Source organism: Pongo pygmaeus, chromosome 13, assembly GCF_028885625.2.
Source record: "Pongo pygmaeus isolate AG05252 chromosome 13, NHGRI_mPonPyg2-v2.0_pri, whole genome shotgun sequence".
Taxonomy (NCBI): domain Eukaryota; kingdom Metazoa; phylum Chordata; class Mammalia; order Primates; family Hominidae; genus Pongo; species Pongo pygmaeus.
The window spans coordinates 37,891,027-37,915,253 of NC_072386.2; the positions used below are offsets into that span (position 1 = coordinate 37,891,027).

The 24,227-nt window shown below is 41.9% G+C and overlaps 1 protein-coding gene across 4 annotated transcripts in view; it reads left to right on the forward strand.

Annotated features, from left to right (window-relative positions):
• The window catches only part of SLC24A2 (solute carrier family 24 member 2), a 428,870-nt gene that overhangs the window by 361,967 nt on the left and 42,676 nt on the right, over nt 1-24,227 (forward strand). For all 4 annotated transcript variants that reach the window (XM_063650502.1, XM_054502072.2, XM_054502073.2 and 1 more), the window contains 2 exons: nt 173-291; nt 23,592-23,723. In XM_063650502.1, the coding sequence (XP_063506572.1) occupies nt 173-291; nt 23,592-23,723 (251 nt within the window). The remainder of the gene's footprint in view (nt 1-172; nt 292-23,591; nt 23,724-24,227) is intronic.

Below are 24,227 nucleotides of genomic sequence, written 5' to 3' on the forward strand. Positions count from 1 at the left end.
AATATCAGCCCTGGGCCTTATCGCCCCGGGACACCACTATCCTCTGCTTTAGCCCAACATTTTAGGAAGCTCTTTTCAATATTGCTCTTTACCCCCATTGATTCCATTTGCTTTCTCTCTCTCTCTCTGTGTTTGTGTGTGTGTGTGTGTATGTGTTTAAATTATATCACAGAAAAAATTGAGCTTCCAAACAGCACCAGCACAGATGTTGAAATGACACCATCCAGTGATGCTTCAGAACCTGTACAAAATGGAAATCTCTCCCACAACATTGAAGGTGCAGAAGCCCAGGTATGGCTTTTCTCCATTGCTCTTCTGGGCTGTTGTTCTTAATTGATATCCTAGCATGGCAGCACAGACCCTATATTCTCCTTGGAAGCCCCAGCTCTCAGCTGGGCAGGAATCAGGTAGGGCCTTATTCATCCTTGTGTGTATTTCCCAGTGCCACCCCAGGGTCCCACATGCAGCAGCCTCTACATTTATTGAATGAATGTGAATATTCTCTAAGCCACTGTTTCTCCAGGTGAGGTCAAAGGACTCATGCATCAGCATCTCCTGGGGATGAAAATGCAGATCCCTGGGCCATATACCAGGTGTGATGAAACAGGATCACTGGGAAGCAGCATATAGGAATTAGCATTTTTAATTAGCATCCAAGGTGATTTTTAATGTATGATAAAGCTCGATACCTGCTGCAGTCTGATCCTTTCTCTGTGTCTTTAAGGTCAGTGTTAAGTAATAGAGAAACCACAGCCATCAGACTCAGTGAGCCCCCTTTGGCTGTCTCTGTCCCTGTGGTTGAAATTAACACCCTCTGGCCCAAGCTATTATTCAATGGCACAACCACCTGAACTGTTCAGTCTAGTAGTTGTAAAACCTAACATTTATCAAACACCTACTATTTGCCACAGCTTCAGTACTAGGCATTTTACATATGTATTAGTCCATTTTGACACTGCTGTAGAGAACTTATGAAGAAAAGAGGTTTAATTGACTTATAGTTCCACAGGCTCAACAGGAAGCATGACTGAGAGGCCTCAGGAAACTTATAATCATGGCAGAAGGTGAAGGGGAAGCAAGCATGTCTTACCATGGCAGAGCAGGAGAGAAAAAGAGGGGAATGGAGATGTGCCATACACTTTCAAGCAACCAGATTTCATGAGAACCCACTCAATATCACGAGAATAGCACAGGGGAAATCTGCCCCCCAGATTCAATCACCTCCCACCAGGCTCCTCCCCCCAACACATGGGGATTATAATTTGAGATGAGATTTGGGTGGGGACACAGAGCCAAACCATATCAACATATGTTATCACCTTTAACCTCACAGCTGAAGGTGTAGGCATCAGTAGCTCCATTTTTTTTTTTTTTTTTTTTTTTTTGAGACAGACTCTCACTCTGTCACCGAGCCTGGAGTGCAGTGACTCAATCTCAGCTCACTGCAACCTCCGCCTCCTGGGTTCAAGCAATTCTCCTGCCTCAGCCTCCTGAGTAGCTCGCACCACCACACACGGCTAAATTTTTTTGCATTTTTAGTAGAGATGGGGTTTCACCATGTTGACCAGGCTGGTCTTGAACTTCTGACCTCAGGTGATCCACTCGCCTTGGCCTCCCAAAGTGCTGGGATTATAGGCGTGAGCCACTGCGCCCGGATAATAGCTCCATTTTATAGTTGAGGAAATTGAAGCTCAGTGAGATGAAGTAGTTAATTGGGGTTACCTAGTTTGTAGATGGTAGAGCTGAGATTTCATCTCAGGACCGTCCAACTGTACCATTTCCACCACTCTCTAGAAAACAGTTGCTCAAAATGTAGGCAGAACCACCTTTGGTGCTTGTTAGATTTCTGGATCTCATCCTGATCAGGCGAATCAGAATTTCTAAGACCTGGAGCCCCAAACTTGCATGTTAATTAGGCATTTTAAAACTTGCATTTTACCTAGCTCAGTGTTTCTCAAACTTTAATGTACTTACAAATTCTCTGGGGAGGTCATATTAAAATTCAGATTCTGAATTTGTCAGGTCTGCCATGAGGCCTAGAGTCTGCGGTTCTAATGAGCTCCCCAGTGATGCTGACGCTGCTGGTCCAAGGACCATACTTGGAGTAGCACTACCCTAAAGGTTGAAAGCACTCTCTAGACAGAATTTCCCCCAATGAGCTGAAAAGTGATACAGTGCCTGCAAATAGAAACCAGATTGCAGACAATATAACCTAGCAGCCACTTCTTAAGAAAAAAAAAATGCTAATTGTTGCCTGTTACCCTTATTCTCTGATAGAAATTACGTATTTCTTTCCTAAGGAAAGTTTCTTCATTTAACAGAAAGAATAAGGATCCTGCCACTCCTTCTGCCCTTGTCTCCTCTGCCTTCTATGCTCCTTACCTTTCTGCCCAGAGCCCTGTGGTCCCTTTGCATTAGCTCAAGAGTGAGCTGGCAGAGCAGCTTATGTCCACATGGATAAGCAGCATGTGGCAGCAGGAGGCAGGCCCCAAGGACATCTGGCTGCCCTTGGGGATGGCACAGTCACAGGTGTGCAGAGGGCAGCCTCATCCCCATGCCTCTCCATCTGGCTGACAGAGGGACATCTGTGCCCCTGCAAGGGAGGACCTTGCTGCAGGGGAGCAAAAGAATCCCAGATGACCCCTCTCTGAGCAGAGCTGTGCCCCTAGGTCTCCACAAAGGGGAACAGGACAGATTTGTGCACCACCCTGCTAGGCTCAGAGTTCAAGAGCAATCAGGTCTTCACTTGCAATCAGATGACCTGGACCTCAAGAGCAATCAGGTGACCTCAGCCTGCAGGTCACCATGGCCCACTGTAGGACAGCCTGGTAGTGAATTCTAGATCCACCAGGGTCAAGTTACCTAGCTTCCCTGAGCTTTAATTTAGTTGCCTCATCTGTGAAGTGCAGATAGCAACAGTACTTGCTTCATTGCAGCTATCATAAGGGTTAAATGAAATAATGTACATAAAGCCCTTATTACAGAGTTAGATGCTAGATATTGATATTATGTATTCATATTTATCATTAAAACACCATTCGAGGTGTCCTTTCCTTGAAGGAGCTCATTGTACGTAAAGTGAGAAGGTTTTATGTATATAATATTTGGGGAGTATTCAGGGTATAAATAATCAGTGAACGTTTGTGTTAGGTAAATAATTATGACCTGGTATGATCTTAGAGGTCTATACAAAGTGCTCTGAGAGCCTGACAGAGGAAGAAGTTGGTCCTAAATAGAGGAGATGTAAAAACTCCATAGAAGAGGCAACATTCAAGCTGGGTGTTGATGGGTGAGTAGGAGTTCGTCCCTCAAAGAAGAAAGAAAGAACCAAAATGACAACATGTGCAAAGGTGTAAAACCTTAAAAGGGAAAGTCATGTTTAGTGATTGGAGAGAAAGATGATAGAACTGGAGTCTAAAATACAAGGTGAGGAGTAAGGAGATATCCACTAGAAAAGGTAAGTTGGCTCAAATTTCTTCCATTGTTTATCTAATCAGAAAATTTTGATTGTTTACCTAATATGTGTCAGACAATGTACTGGGCACTGGAGATGCCCACGTGTTCTAGCAAAGCAGAGAATGTAAACACAACCCAACGTGATTATACATGGCCACAAAGGCCATGAACAAAACAAAGCAGTGTGATAGGATGGAAGGAAAGTGGAGAGGCTCCTGTGAGTTGGCAGATGAGGGAAGGCCTCCAAGGAAATGGCATTTGAACTGAGACTGAAGTTCAAGAAGGAGCCAGCCAAAGGAACAGCACCCACAAAGGCAGAAATAAACTTAGCTTGTTTCAGAAACAGAAAAATCAGTATGGCTGGAGAGAGAGGAGCGGAAGGAGGAAGCATGGTAGCGATGAAGTCAGAGAGGAGGGCCGAGCAGAGCTGGTAGGTCTTGTAGATCATGATAGGGTAGCTGACTTCTGTCTGGGGCAGCAAGAAGCCATTGGAAGTTAGCAGATGTGATTTGCACTTGTAAAAGATCCCTGGCGCCACGGTGTCTTAGAGGTTGGATTTGGGGGAAGGAGGGTTTATGGCAATAGTGGGGCAAAGAGGTTGTTGCAGGCATTGAGGGAAAGAGCTGATGATGACACGTGCTGGTGTGATACACGTGGAGGGGAGGAGAAGTATGTGGATCATGAAGGACATTGTGCGCACTGCCAACCAGTCTGGACTTCACCCTCTTGGAAGTGGGAAGCTGCAGAAGATTTGGAGGGAGCAGTGGCAGCATGAGATTTGTTTTATAAAGACAATTCTCTTAGAATGGTCAAGAGGGATCAGAATAGAAAAATACTAGACAAAGGGAGGTGAGGTAAGAACCTGTTGGTTCCAGGATTGGCACACTGTGGTCCACGGGCTAAATCTGGCCTGCAGCCTGTTTCTGTACGACCCATGAGACGAGAATGGGTTTTACATTTCTAAAGCTTTTTTTAAACAGGAAGCAATAGCAGCATATGTGACAGAGACCATATGGACCTCAAAGCCTAAAATATTTACTATCTGGCCCTTTACAGAAAAAGTTTGCCCATCTTTAGTTTCAACCATCTGTCTTAAAAAACAGAAAGAAACAAAAAAAAAGGAATGAGAAGCTCTTCATGTACTGCTATGGAATGACCTCCAATACATGTTGTTTAGTGAAAAAGGCAACATGCCAAATTGTATCCAGTATATTTGTACACTGAAAAAAAGGGGGGAAGGGAAATAGCATATAAGCATTTGCTTGGAATGCTGTCAAATAACTAGTCATGCTATTTAATTCCAGAACAGGGGCCGGGGCGGTAGGAAACTGGGATGGAAAGGGAACTTTTTAATATGCACCCTTCTATAACTTTTGAATGTTGAACCAGGCAATTGCATTATCTTTTCCAAAAAAAATGCAACAACACTAAAAATAATAATGGGTTAAATGAATACAGGAGCAGTGTGCTTTGGTCACTATAACACAGACTCTGAGGATGGACCACCTGAATTCAAATCCTAGCTCTGCTGCTTACCAGCTGTGTGACCCTGGAAAAGTGACTTAATCTGTCATCCATTTTCCCTCTCTGTGAAACAGGAATAATAATGGTGTCTATCTCATAGCACTGTTGTGAGGATAAATGCTCTTAGAACCGTTCTTGGCACATTATAAGCACTGCATAGGTGTATGCTATTATTAGCAGTACTTAGTAACATTTTTAATGGCTATTGAATAGCCCAGATGGCAAGGCATCTATTGGTAGACCATGTATGAGCTGCAGTATGAATGGCAAGGCTGGATTTGAGAGCCCTTTCTGAGCCAGAATTGGGAAGATTTGGTATTGACTTGGTCATAGAAAGTGAACAAGAAAAGGAAGCTGCAGATGATGCTGAGGTTTCCAGGCTGGAAAGTCTGGGTGATAGGGTGAATTAGGGCTGGGCCTCCAGAGTCAGTAGGAAAATATGAATGCGGGATGATCAGGTCACCTGAAGCACAGTTTCATGGACATGATTCAATGGCTTTTCATTTTGTTAGTTTTATTTCCTTTTGAGTTGTATTTTTAGCAAGTTCCCTGAAGAGTGAGGTGTGCGTCCTGACTTTATTAACAGAAATTATGAGCCCCATACACCACACTGTTATTCTCCTGAGAGTTTAGCCTGCCTTGTGTAATTAACCTGCTGTTTTAAAAACCCTATTTACAAGTGAACTAATTTCACATTGTCACCTCATCTCCGAGAGGTTTCTGCCATACAGTCTTTACCGTGGCAATAGAGAGCATTTTTAAAATACTCTCTCACAGAAGAATGAAGTTTTCGCTTCATTTGTGTATTCTGTGGAACCAAGCAATAATGACTTTTTAAATGGTGAGTGATCATTAGCTTTTCCCAATAACTGCTGATCCAATGTTGTTGATTCCAACACTGAGAAATCTGATCTGGGATGCCACTGAGAATTTATCAACCTTCTCAAATTTTTTTTTTTTTTTGGTTAAGAATTTACTAGCATTTACTTAGTATGGTTTATGGTATATAAATTAATCACATTATGACGTTTGTAGTTGCTGTGTTAAAGATAAAATTATTTTTATAAGAACATATTCCTTACTTTTTTTTTTTGAGATGGAGTCTTGCTCTGTCCCTCAGGCTGGAGTGCAGTGGCACGATCTTGGCTCACTGCAAGCTCTGCCTCCCGGGTTCACACCATTCTCCTGCCTCAGCCTCCCAAGTAGCTGGGACTACAGGCACCTGCCACCACACCCGGCTGATTTTTTATATTTTTAGGAGAGACAGGGTTTCACTGTGTTAGCCAGGATGGTCTTGATCTCCTGACCTCGTGATCCACCCACCTCGGCCTCCCAAAGTGCTGGGATTACAGGCGTGAGCCACCACGCCCGGCCCATATTCCTTACTTTTACTGCTCGTTTTTTAGTATGATGGCAAAGTGATTTGGTTTTTGTTTCCAAAAAGCAGATTTTTTCTTCCAGATTCTTTTCTAGGTTTTTTTTTATTATACTTTAAGTTCTTTTATATATATTTTTTATTATACTTTAAGTTCTAGGGTACATGTGCACAATGTTCAGGTTTGTTACATATGTATACATGTGCCATGTTGGTGTGCTGCACCCATTAACTCGTCATTTACATTAGATATATCTCCTAATGCTTTCCCTCTCCCCTCCCCCACCCCACAACAGGCCCTGGTGTGTGATATTCCCCTTCCTGTGTCCAAGTGTTCTCATTGTTCAATTTCCACCTATGAGTGAGAACATGCGGTGTTTGGTTTTTTGTTCTTGCGATAGTTTGCTGAGAATGATGGTTTCCAACTTCATTCATGTCCCTACAAAGGACATGAACTCATCCTTTTTTATGGCTGCAGTATTCCATGGTGTATATGTGCCACATTTTCTTAATCCAGTCTATCATTGATGGACATTTGGGTTGGTTCCAAGTCTTTGCTATTGTGAATAGTGCCACAATAAGCATACATGCATGTGCCTATATAGCAGCATGATTTATAATCCTTTGGGTATATACCCAGTAATGGGATGGCTGGGTCAAATGGTACTTCTAGTTCTAGATCCTTGAGGAATCGCCACATTGTCTTCCACAATGGTTGAACTAGTTCACAGTCCCACCAACAGTATAAAAGTGTTCCTATTTCTCCACATCCTCTCCAGCATCTGTTGTTTCCTGACTTTTTAATGATCGCCATTCTAACTGGTGTGAGATGGTATCTCATTGTGGTTTTGATTTGCATTTCTCTGATGGCCAGTGATGATGAGCATTTTTTCATGTGTCTTTTGGCTGCATAAATGTCTTCTTTTGAGAAGTGTCTGTTCATATCCTTCGCCCACTTTTTGATGGGTTTTTTTTTTCTTGTAAATTTGTTTGAGTTCTTTGTAGATTCTGGATATTAGCCCTTTGTCAGATGAGTAGATTGCAAAAATTTTCTCCCATTCTGTAGGTTGCCTGTTCACTCTGATGGTAGTTTCTTTTGCTGTGCAGAAGCTCCTTAGTTTAATTAGATCCCATTTGTCAATTTTGGCTTTTGTTGCCATTGCTTTTGGTGTTTTAGACATGAAGTCCTTGCCCATGCCTATGTCCTGAATGGTATTGCCTAGGTTTTCTTCTAGGGTTTTTATGGTTTTAGGTCTAACATTTAAGTCTTTAATCCATCTTGAATTGATTTTTGTATAAGGTGTAAGGAAGGGATCCAGTTTCAGCTTTCTACATATGGCTAGCCAGTTTTCCCAGCACCATTTATTAAATAGGGAATCCTTTCCCCATTGCTTGTTTTTGTCAGGTTTGTCAAAGATCAGATGGTTGTAGATGTGTGGTATTATTTCTGAGAGCTCTGTTCTGTTCCATTGTTCTATATCTCTGTTTTGGTACCAGTACCATGCTGTTTTGGTTACTGTAGCCTTGTAGTATAGTTTGAAGTCAGGTAGCATGATGCCTCCAGCTTTGTTCTTTTGGCTTAGGATTATCTTGGCAATGTGGGCTCTTTTTTGGTTCCATATGAACTTGAAAGTAGTTTTTTCCAATTCTGTGAAGAAAATCATTGGTAGCTTGATGGGGATGGCATTGAATCTATAAATTACCTTGGGCAGTATGGCCATTTTCACAATATTGATTCTTCCTATCCATGAGCATGGAATGTTCTTCCATTTGTTTGTATCCTCTTTTATTTCATTGAGCAGTAGTTTGTAGTTCTCCTTGAAGAGGTCCTTCACATCTCTTGTAAGTTGGATTCCTAGGTATTTTATTGTCTTTGAAGCAATTGTGAATGGGAGTTCACTCATGATTTGGCTGTTTGTCTGTTATTGGTGTATTATAAGAATGCTTGTGATTTTTGCACATTGATTTTGTATCCTGAGACTTTGCTGAAGTTGCTTTTCAGCTTAAGGAGATTTTGGGCTGAGACAACGGGGTTTTCTAAATATACAATCATGTCATCTGCAAACAGGGACAACTTGACTTCCTCTTTTCCTAATTGAATACCCTTTATTTCCTTCTCCTGCCTGATTGCCCTGGCCGGAACTTCCAACACTGTGTTGAATAGGAGTGGTGAGAGAAAGCATCCCTGTCTTGTGCCAGCTTTCAAAGGGAATGCTTCCAGTGATGTTGAGAATTCAGCAAGGTTTGAAAGAGAATTCAAGGCTATATGCTCTCCCACCCAGAACCCAGCATTTTCTTACATTTCAATTTTGACAATCTAGATGGGTGATTTGCACTTGGCCCACATACATTGCAAAACTGCCTGCGTGCTGCATCATAATCCCTGCTGCTGTGACACATCACAACCCTTTAAATACGCTCACAATGAGGGTAGATGGGGGAGAGACTTGCAAGTTCCTTAGATTCTAAAATCTAAAAATTCAACTTTTAAAAACTGTGTCCTACATTTTCATGTAGCATGAGATGGGTTTTTATGTGTTGCAGTTTTTATTTCATTTCACTTCTAAGATTTCCGTCTGTCCTTAGGGAAATCAGAATTGTCCCTGCTTTGGCTAAGAGCTTCCCAGATGCACCTGTCGGCAAACAGATTTATGTAAGAAAGTCACATTCCTAGGAATGTGATTGATTGACAGACAGATAGATACAGAGATAGGTAGATAACAGATGATTGGAGATAGAGAATGTGTAAAATGCAAGTGCTTTTATTCTTACTTTACAATTCAAATATTACCTTGCCATATTAAGCTCTTCTTTCTCTTCTTGGGAATTCAGGTCTGACTTATTTCTCCATACTGTTATCTTTACCTAAACTCAGTGGAGTTTTTAAGATCTGCTTTTATAAAGCCTCATGGTGCTGATAAAAATGTTTTAGTTTAATGTCACTAAGTGAAGAATGAGTAGGGGAAACATGATGGAAGTGACTGTGGTTTTTTAATTTCTCTTTTTAAAAAAGAGAAATCTCAAAAATATCTTCCTACTATTTATTAAATTTAGATCTCTGAGGTTGATTTTTAAAAACATGTCATGGCCAGGCATGGTGGCTCACGCCTGTAATCAGTCCCAGTTTTGGGAGGTTTAGGCAGATGGATCACTTGAGCTCAGGGGTTTGAGACTAGCCTGGGCAACATCACAAAACCCTCTACCAAAAATACAAAAAATTAGCAGGGCATGGTGGCATGCACCTGTGGTTCTAGCTACTTCAGAGTCTGAGGTGGGAGGATCACTTGAGTCCAGGAGGCAGAGGCTGCAGTGAGCCGTGATCACCCTAGTGTGCTCCAGCCTAAGCGACAAAGGAGACCCCATCGAAAGAAAGGAAGGAAGGGAGGGAGGGAGGGAGGAAGGAAGGAAGAAGAAGGAAGGTAAGAAGGAATGAAGGAAGGAAGGAGGGAAGGGTCATTATAGAAACCAACAGTTTTGTTACAGATTGTTGGAAAAGGAAGGAAGGGAGGGAGGGAGGGAGGGAGGGAAGAAGGAAGAAGGAAGGTAAGAAGGAATGAAGGAAGGAAGGAGGGAAGGGTCATTATAGAAACCAACAGTTTTGTTACAGATTGTTGGAAAAGGAAGGAAGGGAGGGAGGGAGGAAGGAAGGAAGGAGGAAGGAAGGAAGGAAGGAGGAAGGTAGGAAGGAATGAAGGAAGGAAGGAGGGAAGGGTCATTATAGAAACCAACAGTTTTGTTACAGATTGTTGGAAAAGGAAGGAAGGGAGGGAGGGAGGGAGGCACGAAGGTCATTATAAAAATCAGAAGTTTTGTTACAGATTGTCATCATCATTGTTGTTTAAAGTTGCAGCTATGATTTTAGACCCTCTTTGGAAGATTTCGTAATAAATGTTGGTCAAAAAATGTTAGCTCTGATAGGGATTTCTAAGATTATCCAAGCATACGGTACCTGAATTCATATGTCTTTCTTCCTAAAATATTATCCTTAGTAAGCAAGCATTTAATTTCTTAGCAGTGGTGAGGTTTAATACAGGGTTTGGGAACCTCCAAAGAGAAAGTCGCCTTTCTAAATAATTAAGGGGTAACAGTCAGGTCCACCATTTTCAAAGTTTAAAAATAGGCAAGAATTGCATTTCCCTGGTTTTTCAATCTCCTGGAACATCAATGAAGTATAGTAAGAGGTTCTGCCATTCAAGAAGTAAAGGCATTGGTGAAAAGCGGGGTGTGTGTATTTGTGTCTGACACCACTACAACACAAGAGCAGTGCTGGGGGAGAGATGCCAAAGCTGAATAGTGAAAGAAATAAGAATATCAAAAGACTCTTCATCAGACTGTTGTTTTTTTATTTTTTTTTAGAGTTGGGGTCTTGCACCATCACCAGGCTGGAGTACAGTGGCGCAGTCATGGCTCACTGCAGACTCCAACTTCTGGGCTTGAGTGATCGTCCCACCTCAGCTTCACAAGTACCTAGGACTACAGGTGCACACCACCATGCCCAGTTAATTTTTTAACATCTTTTGTAGAAATAGTTCTTGCTGTGTTTCCCAGGCTGGTCTCAAACTCCTGGCCTCAAGCGATCCTTCTACCCAGAGCTCCAAAAGTGCTGGGACTACAAGTGTGAGCCACCATAACCCAGCCCAGATTGGATTTTTCAAGGCCCGAACAGTGTTAGAACTATGACTGCCTTAAAAAAGAAATCCACTAGTGTCAGAGAAAACCCAAGACAAATTATAAAACAAGCAAAAATTAGGGATTTTTTACTGACCATGCCTTGGCACATGGGTTCCATTTTCTGAAGGGGATTTTTTTTCTGTTACTCTGTACATACATATTTTTTAGGAAAAACTGGGGTCCAGTTCCTGTATGTGATGACGTGAAAAATATTTACCAACTGCTTAAGATGCACTCAGAGGCCTTTCAACACATTTAAAAGATGAAATAGATACAGATTAGACTCTAGAGTTTCTGCCTTAATTTGAATATTGACAAAGAATTATATATTCGCTGAGAATCTCGCTATTAAAAATGCCACTTGTCATTGTGCTTTCTGAAGGAGTTTGAAGAATGTCTATTAATTGTTCCCATAAGATACATTAAGGGCTATTAATAAGAAGGAAAAAAACTCCATTACCACTCTGGAAAGAAATACTATCATTAGTGTTACTGTTTCTATGAGTAATTTTAATCCAGTTGACAAGAAGATGAAATGATTTTTGAATTATTTTTTATGTTTCTCCAGTTAGCTTTTATGTTAGCAAATCTCTTATGGATTTTATCGGCAAGATTTACAAAGCCCATGAAAACAATAAAAAACAATTTACTATAGCAATACAGAAAGAAATCCATCTCATCCATAAGTTGCACCTCAGAATCGTTGGAGCAAAATGCGAAGTGAGGGAAAACGGTTGCATTTCACCAGACTCTTCAGAAGCCATTTTGCAGGATTACAGAATGGTTTCTTGGCCTCTCGGAAGTTAGGTCCAGACAGCTTCATCACTCACAGCAAAATATTTTGAAACATTGATTTCAGTTCAGAGTCTTGTCCAAGAAGATTAAGTTGTTTTCAGGAGGCCATTACTGAGGGAAACCTTCTCATGTTGTGTTTAGGGTGCCAAATTCTTGATTTTTTCCATCTATATATAAAACAAACCGTTTATATGATGGTATTATAAAGGGAGTAAATTATTTTCTACCACCAGGCAAGCAAAGATTTATCATTTTTAAGAAGTCTGTTTTCGTCCAGGAGCAGTGGCTCATGCCTGTAATCCCAGCACTTTGGGAGGTCGAGGCAGGTGGATCACGAGGTCAGGAGGTCAAGACCATCCTGGCTAACACGGTGAAATCCCATCTCTACTAAAAATACAAAAAATTAGCCAGGTGTGGTGGCACGCACCTGTAGTCCCAGCTACTCGGGAGGCTGAGGCAGGAGAATCCCTTGAACCCAGGAGGCGGAGGTTGCAGTGAGCCAAGATCGCACCACTGCATTGCAGCCTGGGTGACAGAGCAAGACTCCATCTCAAAAAAAAAAAAAAAAAAAGTCTGTTTTCCACTTAACTGTTAGCTCTGTTGGTTTAGGATGTTCACACAGAAGGCAAGACAAATGTTTCAGATGGCATTGCCTTCCAAAAAGAAACATGTAAACTTACATCTTTTTCACTTATCTTATGGATAAGAGATAAGTGATAGGAAAGTAGAGGATAAGAACAGAGTAAAGAGAATTAGTCAGTTAAAAAATACAAATACAGGCCAGGTGTGGTGGCTCACGCCTGTAATCCCAGCACTTTGGGAAGCCAAGGTGGGCGGATTACTTGATGTCAGGAGTTCAAGACCAGCCTGGCCAACATGGTGAAAACCCACCTCTACTAAAAATACAAAAAAAAATTAGCCAGGTATGGTGGCTGGCACCTGTAATCCCAGCTACTTGGGAGGCTGAGGAAACAGAATCGCTCGAACCTGGGAGGCGGAGGTTGCAGTGAGCCAAGATCGTGCCACTGCACTCCCACCTGGGTGACAGAGTAAGACTCTGTCTCCAAAAAAAAAAAAAAAAAAAAAAAAATATATACACACACACACACACACACACACACACACACACACACACACACAAATGCAAAGACATTGAGAAATTAAAAGAACAAAGATAAAGAGATCTTTCCATGGCTCAATAAAGAATGAGTGGAAAAAAGGGACAATTTAAAAATAAACTAAGTGAACACAATGATTTATTTCAAAGCCAAAAAGATCTATTCAAAAATGAGATCTTTGAAAAAGATAAACATCCTTATGGGCATTGTATTAGTCTACTGGGGCTGCCAGAATAAAATACCAGAGAATTGGTGGCTTAAACAACAGTTTATTTTCCCGCAGATCTAGGGGTTGGAAGTCCAAGATCACGGTTCTGGCAGATTCAGTCTCTGGTAAGGGCTTCCTTTTTGGTTTGCAGATGGCTGCCGTCTCATTATGGCTTCACGTGGCTTCCCCTTGGTGTATGTGCACCTCGGGGGAAAGAGGGGGACATAGAGACAGACAGCACAAGCCTTCTGGTATCTCTTCTTATGATCCTATTGGACATCAGGGCCCTACCCTTATTACCTCATTTAACCTTAATCACTTCATTAGAGGCCTCATCTCTGAATACAGAGGAGTGTAGAGTCGAGTTTGGGCATATGAATTGGGGGTAGGGGGGAGGGCTCATAAACTTTCAGTCTGTAACAGTCAGTAGGGACTGACATCAGAGTTGAGTAACTGAACTTTTCTGAATACAGCTCTCTTGTTTTCTATCATGTGGTGTAACAGTTTTTCTTCTTCCAGACTCTCCCTGTTTTCAACCCTTTTCAAAGAAGAAAAGCAAATGATGCTTTATCCTCAGCCTTAGAGCCCTTAGGAAAGCCATCCCAGAACTCAGGGTTTGCTTTGCAAGTGACTCACAGCACACCTTGTTTGGCGAGTCCTAAACTACAGTTTCAGGGTCCCAAAAGTTCATTTTCCATGTGTCACTTAGAGATTTTGAGGTCAGGTGTTTGGGTCGGTGAGACCAAAATGATCCACAACCCAGTAGTGAATAATTTTATGGGTCAGTCTTCCATATTTCAATTTCAAGTATAATGTTCTATTTTTGTAGTCCATTGACATAATGAAGGTCATTAGTATGTTGACCCCACTAATTAGGCAATATGTTTAGGAAACAATGGAGGTGAGAATAACTTACTATTTCTGAGCCAGCCACTGTTTTGGGTGGGAGTTTATAGGTATTTCCTTTGTGAAATGCGTAGTGTGATTTAAGCTTACAAAATGGAGAGTGTTCTATGGAATGTTTCTGGGGAGGCACCTTTCATTTGGCAAACAATTGTTTATTTCAGAGCGTTTCCCTGTTTCAAAGTGTGACTATGCATTTTTGGTAATTTTACCTTCAAGAGTTCCAACTCTATCATTGTTTTCAGCTCTGCACAAAACACAGAATTAAGATGTCACAATATTATGAGTCTTGCCACCTGCGTAGAAGCTTTGTTTCTGATAGAAAGTCTACTTAAAGCTTGCCTACTGGAATAAAATCGTATTTTCTCCTTAGGGCTGTGAAATTTTCCCTTTCATCTTATTTACAAAGGCTTTCTATTTATTCATATTGCCTGAGAGAATAAGAAATTATTGATATCACTAAAGTCAATGAATGCTTGATAAATATTGGATAAGTGGACAGATAGAGGTACAAAATTTTTGCATTTTCCAACTTCAAATCAAATAATTATAGAATCGTATTGCTGGAAATGTTATAATTCACCTAGTCAAGCTTTTTTTCTCCTACATGTCTTTGAAGAAATTATTTTTCTAAATATTTACTTTAAATAACTAATATTTGTTTGAATGTTTGAGTGTTCACTATGTGCCAAACACTCTTCTAAGTGCTCTTCCTGGATTATCCTAGTTAATTTTATAAAAACAATGTTATAAAAGAATGGAATTTATGTTTAAGACAGCCTTGGGCTTGACTTCCTATTTAGTAGAAAACCATATGAAAAGTGGGTCTTTGTCTCTCAATCCCTTCTCCAACCATCCCTGCAATTAGGTAAGACACTCTCAAGATGTCTTCTCCTAGGAGCCTCCCACACACTCACTATATAGGCACACCTTTTTACCAGTTTCCAAGGAAACCTAATTGGAAAAATAAAACATGCCACCTTTGTCAGAGAGAGTATTTTCAATGCTTCAATAACAAAAGAGGAGGGAGGTAGGTAGAGAAGCAGATAGTTCCTTGTTTAAAGATGATGCTGTTTTTGTTGTGCATATTCTTCTCATGGGGCTTCTGTTGGGCTTTGAACACTGAATGTTGGAGTCTGAAAATAACCTATCTCCTATTTCAGTTCTTGCTATAGTTAGCCCCAGGAAAGTTTATTGTTATAAAGGGCTTAATCCATCTTCTACAGTGTCCCCCAGATATCCATTTTAGAAGTAGCCAGAGCAAGATTATCCACAGTTATGGGAATCAGGGGTGACATCAGCAATGAAGTGCACATAAAATCACAAGCCCTCATTTTGGCCACAGTGCACTTGGTTGCCACCTCCTCCTACATCAAACTGAGCTAAATCTCTATACTTTTTTCTTGGGTAGAGATGCTAAAAGACAAGTCTTTCTTCCTAACTTATATTTGAGGTCCTGATGTTCATTGATGACTTAGCACCTGCACTTCATTTTTAAATTTGCACCTAGGAACTTGGAGATGTTACTCAGTGAACTAAAGGAGAGAAGAGGGCATCTCAGTGGCCCCTACTCTCCACACACCCCCAGGTCTGCCCTTCATTTCACTCTCAATGCTGCCATGGATGTTATATGACTCTGAGAAAAGGAAAAGAATACAACATTCAGATGTTTCTTATCAGTTTTTTAAAGAAATGTGAGGCTGGGAACAGTAGCTCACACCCATAATCCCAGCACTTTGGGAGGCCAAGGCAGGAGGATCACTTGAGTCAGCCTGGGCAACTAAGTGAGATCTTGTCTCTACAAAAAATAAAAATTAGCCATGGTGGTACATACCTGTAGTCTCAGCTACTTGGGAGGCTAAAGTGGGAGGATTGCTTGAGCCCAGGGAGATGGAGGCTACAGTGAGCTGAGATCATGCCACTGCACTCTAGCACTCTAGAGGTGACAGAGTGAGACCCTGTCTCAAAAAAGAAAAAAATGTGAGCCATTCAGACCATTAGAAATTAGTTTTAGGCTCAAGAAAATATAAAAAAAAAAAGTCAATTAAATGCTTCATTGCCAGGGTCTGCCCCCCAGACCCAGGCTGCACGATGGATGAATAACATACTCAGACACCAATATTCAGTGAAAGAGCAGCTAGGGGGCCGGGCCACTCAGAGTTGTGGCAGCTGCATGCCTTGACTAGCTGGCCCTGCCAGCATTTATTCAGCACAGATTTAATGACAAAGGCTTTGAGTCAACACCACTACAGGGTAGTTACACATGGATGATTAAAGGTCAGGTTTCTAGAGACATGAGTAAACAAGCTATTCAGATAAACTCCCTTGTATTATTTTGTACCTACTTCTCACCCTCTACCCCAGGATAAGAACCACGGCCTTCAACTCATTCTTCCCTGAAGCTTTGCAAAACACCCCCAGGCCTTCCAAGAAGGTTTGCTTCTCTTTCCTATAATTTCCTCTTACAGTTTTTCCCACCACCCTGACTGAACTCCTACACTTCATGTTTGCTATACCTAGCTTTTATTTTAATAGGTTAAATTTATTACAAAACAAAGCTGAGAAGCCTGGTATAACTGGATGTAAAGCCCATTCGTATCTATTTTTAGAACCGAGGTAAGCGGGGAGTGTGGAATAGGGGAAGATCCTTAAGCTGGGACTTAGCGGTTACTCAGGGTTGGCCTGGCACTGTTACTTTTGTTCAGCAGGTCACTCCATCTCAAGTTCCCTACCCATCAAATGAGGGGGCTGGTCTCAAGGACAGGACCTTTTCTACTCTGAAATTCTGGAGCTCCTTCTCTTGGGGCCTAAAGCTCCTAAATGACTGCAGACATCTACGATTGCAGCTTGTCTGTTGTGATCTATTATTATCCATGTGATTAATTGAGTAACAAGTTCTTGTACAGGAAGGTAACCCACATTAAAACATCCCAGGAGACAAATAAGCTCTGCCTTGCAATAACATAGTGTTTTAGTTCTGGTGGGGCCTAGAAGGCAGTGAGAGGCACTAGTGTTTTTAAAGTCAATGAATTATGTTTTTATGTAAAATGTTTTATGTAAAATACATAAGTGCTGACATTCTATTTTGACCCAGCATCATGCCACACTGAAAGGGCTTCCCAATGATAAGAGGTGGCACTCCTAAGTGTGGAAGTGAGCCAGGAGAGAGATGTAAGAACGTCACTCCCAGCCTGAATCAAGCCTCAACTGGGATTTAGGCAAACCTGGGTGATCCTCTGAGATTGCTCCTTGTGAACTGGTGATGAGATGTTATTACCAGTCAATAAAACTGAACTTGAATTAGGCCTATTTTCAGATGCCTCCTGGGTTTTCACTTTAATTCTCTGATAGGAGAGATTGTGTTAAAGTGGGCTCACCTTCACTCTGGAATCTTGCCCAGTGCCCTTCACAGACAAAAAATAAGAAACTGGGTTGCCTCCAAGAAATATTTTTCTGGCTTCTGAGGCAACCTCTGAACTGGTGAATCCAACTTAGGCCTCTCCACCAAAGACCTGATGTTTATTTGGGGGCAAACATCTATACCAAATTCAAGTGGAAAAAGTGTAAGATGTTCATGCAAAGAAGCTAAATGGATTATCATGATGCTATGAGCATCAGGACCAGCTACTGCTGTACCTCCCATTTACCAGATAAAAATAAAGGCAAGCTGATTTTACCCTTCTGGTAGATGCTGACTGACCCGTGAAACTCCTCTTCTGTGCTGTGTAAGAGTTCTGACGGCCAAACCTCCAGATTTCAACCTCCAGTATTGATAAGAGTCCTAGAAGGCAGTTATCCATTTGTTACCAGTTGTCACTTAGAATAACATTTATATTCTCTCTCGAGTCTTTTTTTTCCCCCCCAAGATGGAGCCTCTGTTGCCAGGCTAGAGTGCAGTGGCAAGATCTCAGTTCACTGCAACCTCTGCCTCCCGGGTTCAAGTGATTCTCCTGCCTCAGCCTCCTGAGTAGCTGGGATTACAGGCATCTGTCATCATACCTAGCTAATTTTTGTATTTTTAGTAGAGACGGGGTTTCACCATGTTGGCCAAGCTGGTCTCAAACTCCTGACCTCAAGTGATCCACCCACCTTGGCCTCCCAAAGTGCTGGGATTACAGGTGTGAGCCACCAAGCCTGGCTCTCAAGTCTTTTCAACCTGATAAAGTTACACTAAAATTTCTATTACACCACTGAAGAATGTTACTTTTATTATTTAGGCCTGCCTCACCTTTTTTCACAATATTTGAGGCTACTTACAAAAATACATCTGATGAAAAAGGATAAAATGAATGGTTTTGAGAAAATACAGCCCAAAATGAGAGAGGACAGTAGTAAGACTGCAACATGGTGAGCACAGATCCAGCACTGTCATTGTTGGGTACAGGTTACAAATTTGGCTCTGAACTCCCCAGTGAACAAAGCAAAGAAAGAATCTCATCGATTACATGACTCATAGTATTTCTAAGATTTTTTAGTTTCTCAGAAGAGGTCTGACTTTTCTTAGTGCTGAGATGTGAGAGCTGTTTCTCCCTTGAGTCCTCATAAAGAGAACACTAGATCAGTTAGGATAAACTTGCACCGTAAAGAACCAAAAACCCAAAATAACAATGGCTTGAATAAGATAAATTTTTTTTTGAGAGTGCTCTTTTTATTATCCTTGTGAGAAAGAACATATTGTGATGTGAAGTGGGTGCATGACTTGGGCAGAATTTCCTATAAACAGCAAGAAAACCAGGGTTAAGTCCTGCATTTTAACACCTCATCTAGTGTTAACATGTGGCCCCCTGACCTGCATTAATAAGATATCTTATAGAGAAACCAGATTCCTGCTTCCTGTGTAATTCGTAGAGCGATCCCAGGCTGCTCAGCAAACGAAGTCACAGCATGTGGGTGCCTTTGTCCCGGAAGCATTGCAATCAATCATCAGTTTCTGATTATCTCTCAAGTCAGTATAGGCAGTCCAAGGCTCGAATGGCCCTTGATGGGTGTCAGAAACTCAGAGCCTCATATATTGTTCCTCCACCCCATGGCCCAAGATTGTCTTCTGCTGTGGTCAAAATGTCCCCTCCAGCCAGCAAGAAAGAGGAAGGAAGGAGGAAGGGTACATCCACACCCTTTAAAGATAGATCCAGGAAGTGGTGTGAAGGACACTTCCAATATATCCTTTGGCCAGAACTTAATCACATTGCCACACCTTGCCGAGAAGGCTGAAAACCAGAGTCTTTATTCCAAGGCTAGGTAAAAGCAAGCTTTCTATTTGTTAAAGCATAAAGGCAGTACTGTCATCCCTTGCTATCTGTGGGGGACTGGTTCCAAGATCCCCAAGGATACCAAATTCCATGGATGCTCAAGTCCCTGATATAAAATGGGGTAGAATTTGCATATAACAAATGTATATCCTCCCATATCCTTTAAATCATCTCTAGATTACTTAGAATGCCTAATGCAATGTAAATGCTATGTAAATAGTTGTTACACTATATTGCTTTTTATTTGTATCACTTTTTATTGAAAGCTACTTTACCACAGTTCTGGACGCTAGAAATCCAAGCAGCAGGTGTTTGGCAGGGTTGGTTTCCTCGGAGGCCTCTCTCCTTTGCTTACCGGCGCTGCCTTCTTGCTGTGTCCCCATCTTCATGTGGCCCTTCCTCTGTGCAAAGGAACCCCTGTTGTCTCTCCAGGTGTCCTAATCTTCTCCTATAAGGACACCAGGCAGATTCGATTAGGACCCACCCTAGTGGCCTTGTTTTAACTTAATTACCTCTTTGAAGAGCCTATCTCCAAATAAGTCACATTCTGGTGGGGGTTGCAGCTTCAACATATGAATTTGGTTGGGGGAGAAGGAAGGGGCATGACTAGGGGGAACACAATTCAGTCCATAATAGGCAGAATAGATACGGGAAGACAAGCAGTAGTCTCTTGCGACGTTAACCTGCCAGCAGCCCTGGAACTGGATAAATACTGCAGTAATTCTTTGGAATCTTCCATTCCATCTTACCTTTTAAATCCAAGACTCCTCGAAAGCACGAGTCCTAGAATTAAATGCAGTGCTTTGCACCTGTAGGTGCTCAGTGACTGCTTGCAGGTGTTGGTAGTAACTGCCCAAGGAATCACAGCCTGAGCAAACACTGGAACTCAGGATTCCTGATTCTCTACCACCTACTCTGCCCAGCAAGCTGCACTGACTCTTTTAAGTTCTGACAACCAACACACCACCACCCATCATGTGGGAACTTAAAGTCATATGTTTTTGTGTCAGATTTTTCATATCAAAGATTACAAGGCCCTAAAGCTTTACACAATTCTAGGACTTCTACAGAGACCCCAGCAGATATCAAACTATTTTAAGCCCTTATATCAAAAGCCATTTGAATCCTTTCTGGACCATTTTGCTTTGTTTTGTTTTCTATGGACACTCTGCAGAAGTTTTAGGAGGTAAGGGTGAGTTGTCACAAGGTCAAAGCCAGCATACCACAACTCTAGGAAAAGTTGGAAAATCACTGCCCTAACCCCAGTGGCCTCTCCCCTGGAGCATCCAGTTTGAACAAAGACAAAATAAGCCTCAAACTTGGAACAGTATTTTTTTCTTCCACTTCTCTAACCAGCTTGCAAGCTGCCTCCCATTGAGCCAGAGTGAGACTGTACTTGGCAAAGATAATTTCACCTAATGTGTGCCAACAGCCTTGCTCCTGGGGGACCTCTCAAATCCACCCCAGGATTCTAGGTTCCTGTACTTCCCTGTAGCAGGACTTGGCCCCCAGGAGGCTGTGAAGTTTCCATGGAGAGCCCTGTTGGCACAGCCTGAGATATAGTCTCTTCTCCTAGTCCATTTCTGCCCTAGCAACAGCTACCTCCAATGCAGCTTTGGAAGCTGTTCCATATAGCTAATTGTTTGCATTGGACAGTAGTGTGTTTAGAGCTTATACATCTAAACAGACAATTATTATTTTCTGCTATTTGCTAGTGGCAAAGCCTGCCTGGTGACTTTGGCAGATGGAGAAAGGAGCTAATCCGTAGGTTATAAGCAGAAGGGTTATTGATGAAATGTCACCATCTGTTGGTGTCATTAAAATAATGAGTCATAAAGAGTTGCTTTTTGTTTTATCAGAAAAAGGTTAGCTTGAAGTTGAGAGAAAAGTTGCTAGATTGTGGATGGTAGTGATGAAGAGCTGGGGGGGAGGCATCAATCCCAGAATGGGGAGGAGCCTTAATGAACTCATCAGCTTGATGGGTCTCCAGGGAAGCTGACTGACCCTCTGCTAGAAAAAAAATCATCTCTCATATGAGATGGGGTATTTATTAAGAATGACGCAATACCCCAAGGCTCCCATGCCTATTTCTGGGGCATCTGCCAGGAGGTAAGGGGAAAGTCATTCATTTGGGTTAAACAAGAAGGATTGTATCTGGGAGGGAACAGACAGGAAAATATACCTATCTCCTTAATCCACGTTGGCCCCATGACACAAAGATTATTCACGTAGCTAGCTGATACCTTGGGAGGCTGGTGAGCCCAATAGGGAATGATATTCTCTACACCTGCTATATCCACAAGGAAGAGACAGTGGTGGCATAGAAGAGGGACCAGAGCCAGCACACCAAACTTCCACCAAAGATGGAAGCCCTCAGGATGGAAGAAAGAAAGCAATGGATGGAATAATATGTGAATTGCATAGCAAAGAAATAGGGAGTATGAGGTGTATATTTAAAAAGGATCCAGGGGACCAAAATAAACTGTGCCAACTTCCTGATTCTGCCATATTATTATACCTAATCCCTTTAATTCCACCATATTTGCTGTTTACAAATTCTTTTACCCACTGCCAAGGACATATACCCGAAGCAGAAGAACCTGTTGTTACTAACCCTTTTCAGTATGGCTTGGCATCCCTTTTTTAAATTATTATTTCAAATTGTAACTCCTAGAGAGAGTTGAAGAGATTGTGTAAACCACTACACATACTTTCGGCAGTACCTCAGGTTTGCCAGATAAATAAACAAGACATAGCATTGCTGCGAGCCCGGCCTCTCACCCAGCCCTGACCTCTCCCTCAAGGCCAGCTGACCTAAGCCTGCCCCTCATGCCACCTCTGTAGGGACACAGGTGCTGGAGGGGGGTGCTCTCACTGTTTGAAAAGTGTGTGGTGCTGGAAGCAAGAGCCCCAGGGGTAGAAGCTTTCTAAAGTTATTTATATGGTCTCAAAAGGAAGCATCAGTGGAAAAGTTACTGTTGATATTTTTAGATCTGATGCGTGGTCCACTGCTGCACTTTCATTTTTAAACAAGCAGGGAAGGGAGTGATTGATGATGTCTACAGTGCTGTTTTGGAAGTGTTGAGGGCTCAGCTGACAGGCTAATGGTCACCCCCTGCTGGGCCCAGACCCTCCCTCCATCTCTTCTAGCCCTGACTTCAGAAGCTACTGACTTCAGGGGCTGACAAATTAAAACGCAGGCCACTGGCTGGCAAGTCAGAGACTCTGAAGTTTGTTCCCTGGCTCTGACACCCTCTGCAGGTTCAGTGTCTTGCTCGACTTCTACCTTCTGTTTCTGAGGACTGAGACATATGTTTGCATAAGTCGTCTTTGTCTGCAAGTACAATGGTTTAGAATTTAACTGTGGTTAAGCAGGTGACCAACTCACAACCAGAGAAGGGTGTGGGGGTGAGAGGGAGAAATGAAGAGAGGTCGGTCAATGGGTACAAACTTACAGTTAGATAGAAGAAATCAGTTCTAATGTTCCTTAGGAGACTAGGGTGACCATAGCTAGCAACAATACGCTATATATTCCAAAGCTAGAAGAGAGGGCTTGGAATGTTACCACACACAGAAATGATAAACACTCAAGATGATGGAGGCCCCAAATACCCTGACTTGATCGTTACACATTCAATGCATGTAAAAAATACATGTACCCCATAAATACGTAAAATATCAATGAAAGAAAAAAAACTCACAGCCACACAAAAATCGATGCACTTAGCTATTCCAAGGCCAGTGGGAAGTTAATCTCTCTTAGTAGTATTACTGAATTGTTTCTGTGGTTACTTTCATTTGCCTGATGAAAATCAGTGTTCCAAAAGAAGAGAAAAAGAAATATTTTTTATCAGTGCTCTCCTTCCCAAGGAGCCTGAAGCTTGTGGCTCTGTCTTCAAGGAAATGGAAAGATGGGGAGATGGTGGTCATCAAGTCTTTTCCTCCACAGATATGGTTTGTTATAAGAAGCTCGTGAACTGTAGCTGTAGCCCACTCCAGTTGAATAATCAGTTGATGAACATGAGAAGCTGAAGAGCGTTCAAGGAGAGAAAAGAAAATTCTTACGTGCTCATGGCTGGACGATGTATTATTTGTTCCTAGGACTCAGACTGTGACAAATGAGGTTTATCTTACAAACCTCAAAAACACACATATGAAGCTACTGCAACAAGTCCAGAAAACTCCTGATAAGACATGGAGCTTCCCCTTTGTTCTGTGCTCCTGCGGTTGTGCCTGTGTACATTTAATTTTTTTTGTTTGTTTGTTTAATTTTACCTCTTTTTCTACCACAGACCGCTGATGAGGAGGAGGACCAGCCTCTCAGCCTTGCCTGGCCTTCTGAAACCCGCAAGCAAGTCACATTTCTGATTGTTTTCCCCATAGTGTTTCCTCTCTGGATTACCTTACCTGACGTTCGCAAACCTGTAAGTAAAGCATTTTAAAAATAGTTTCCTTGTAAAACATGTGGTACATAACAGGGTGCATACTCTGCTTCAGTTTGTGTTAAAAGGAAAAAGGAAGTACACTTGTATCAAAATCTCACATGTACCCCATAAATAGGTACAACTATTATGTAACAAAAAAAATTTTAAGTTTAAGGAAAAAGAGAAAGTGACATTAAGAAGATACAAATTTCTCTGAGCAGACACACAATCACACTGATTGTTCAGGTTATCAAATCTGCATAACAAACTACCCCAAAACTTAGTGGTGTGAAACAACCATCATTTTAGTCTGCTCTTGGATCCTGTCGATCAGGAATTTGAATAGGGCACATGGTGGATGGCTTGTCTCTGCTCCATTATGTCTGTGGCCTGAAGTAGGAAGACTTGAAGGGTTATGTGTATCTCATCTTGGGGCTACCATCATCTGGAGGCTTCTTTGCCATTTCTGGCACCTGGGCAGAAATGATTCAAAGGCTAGGCTCA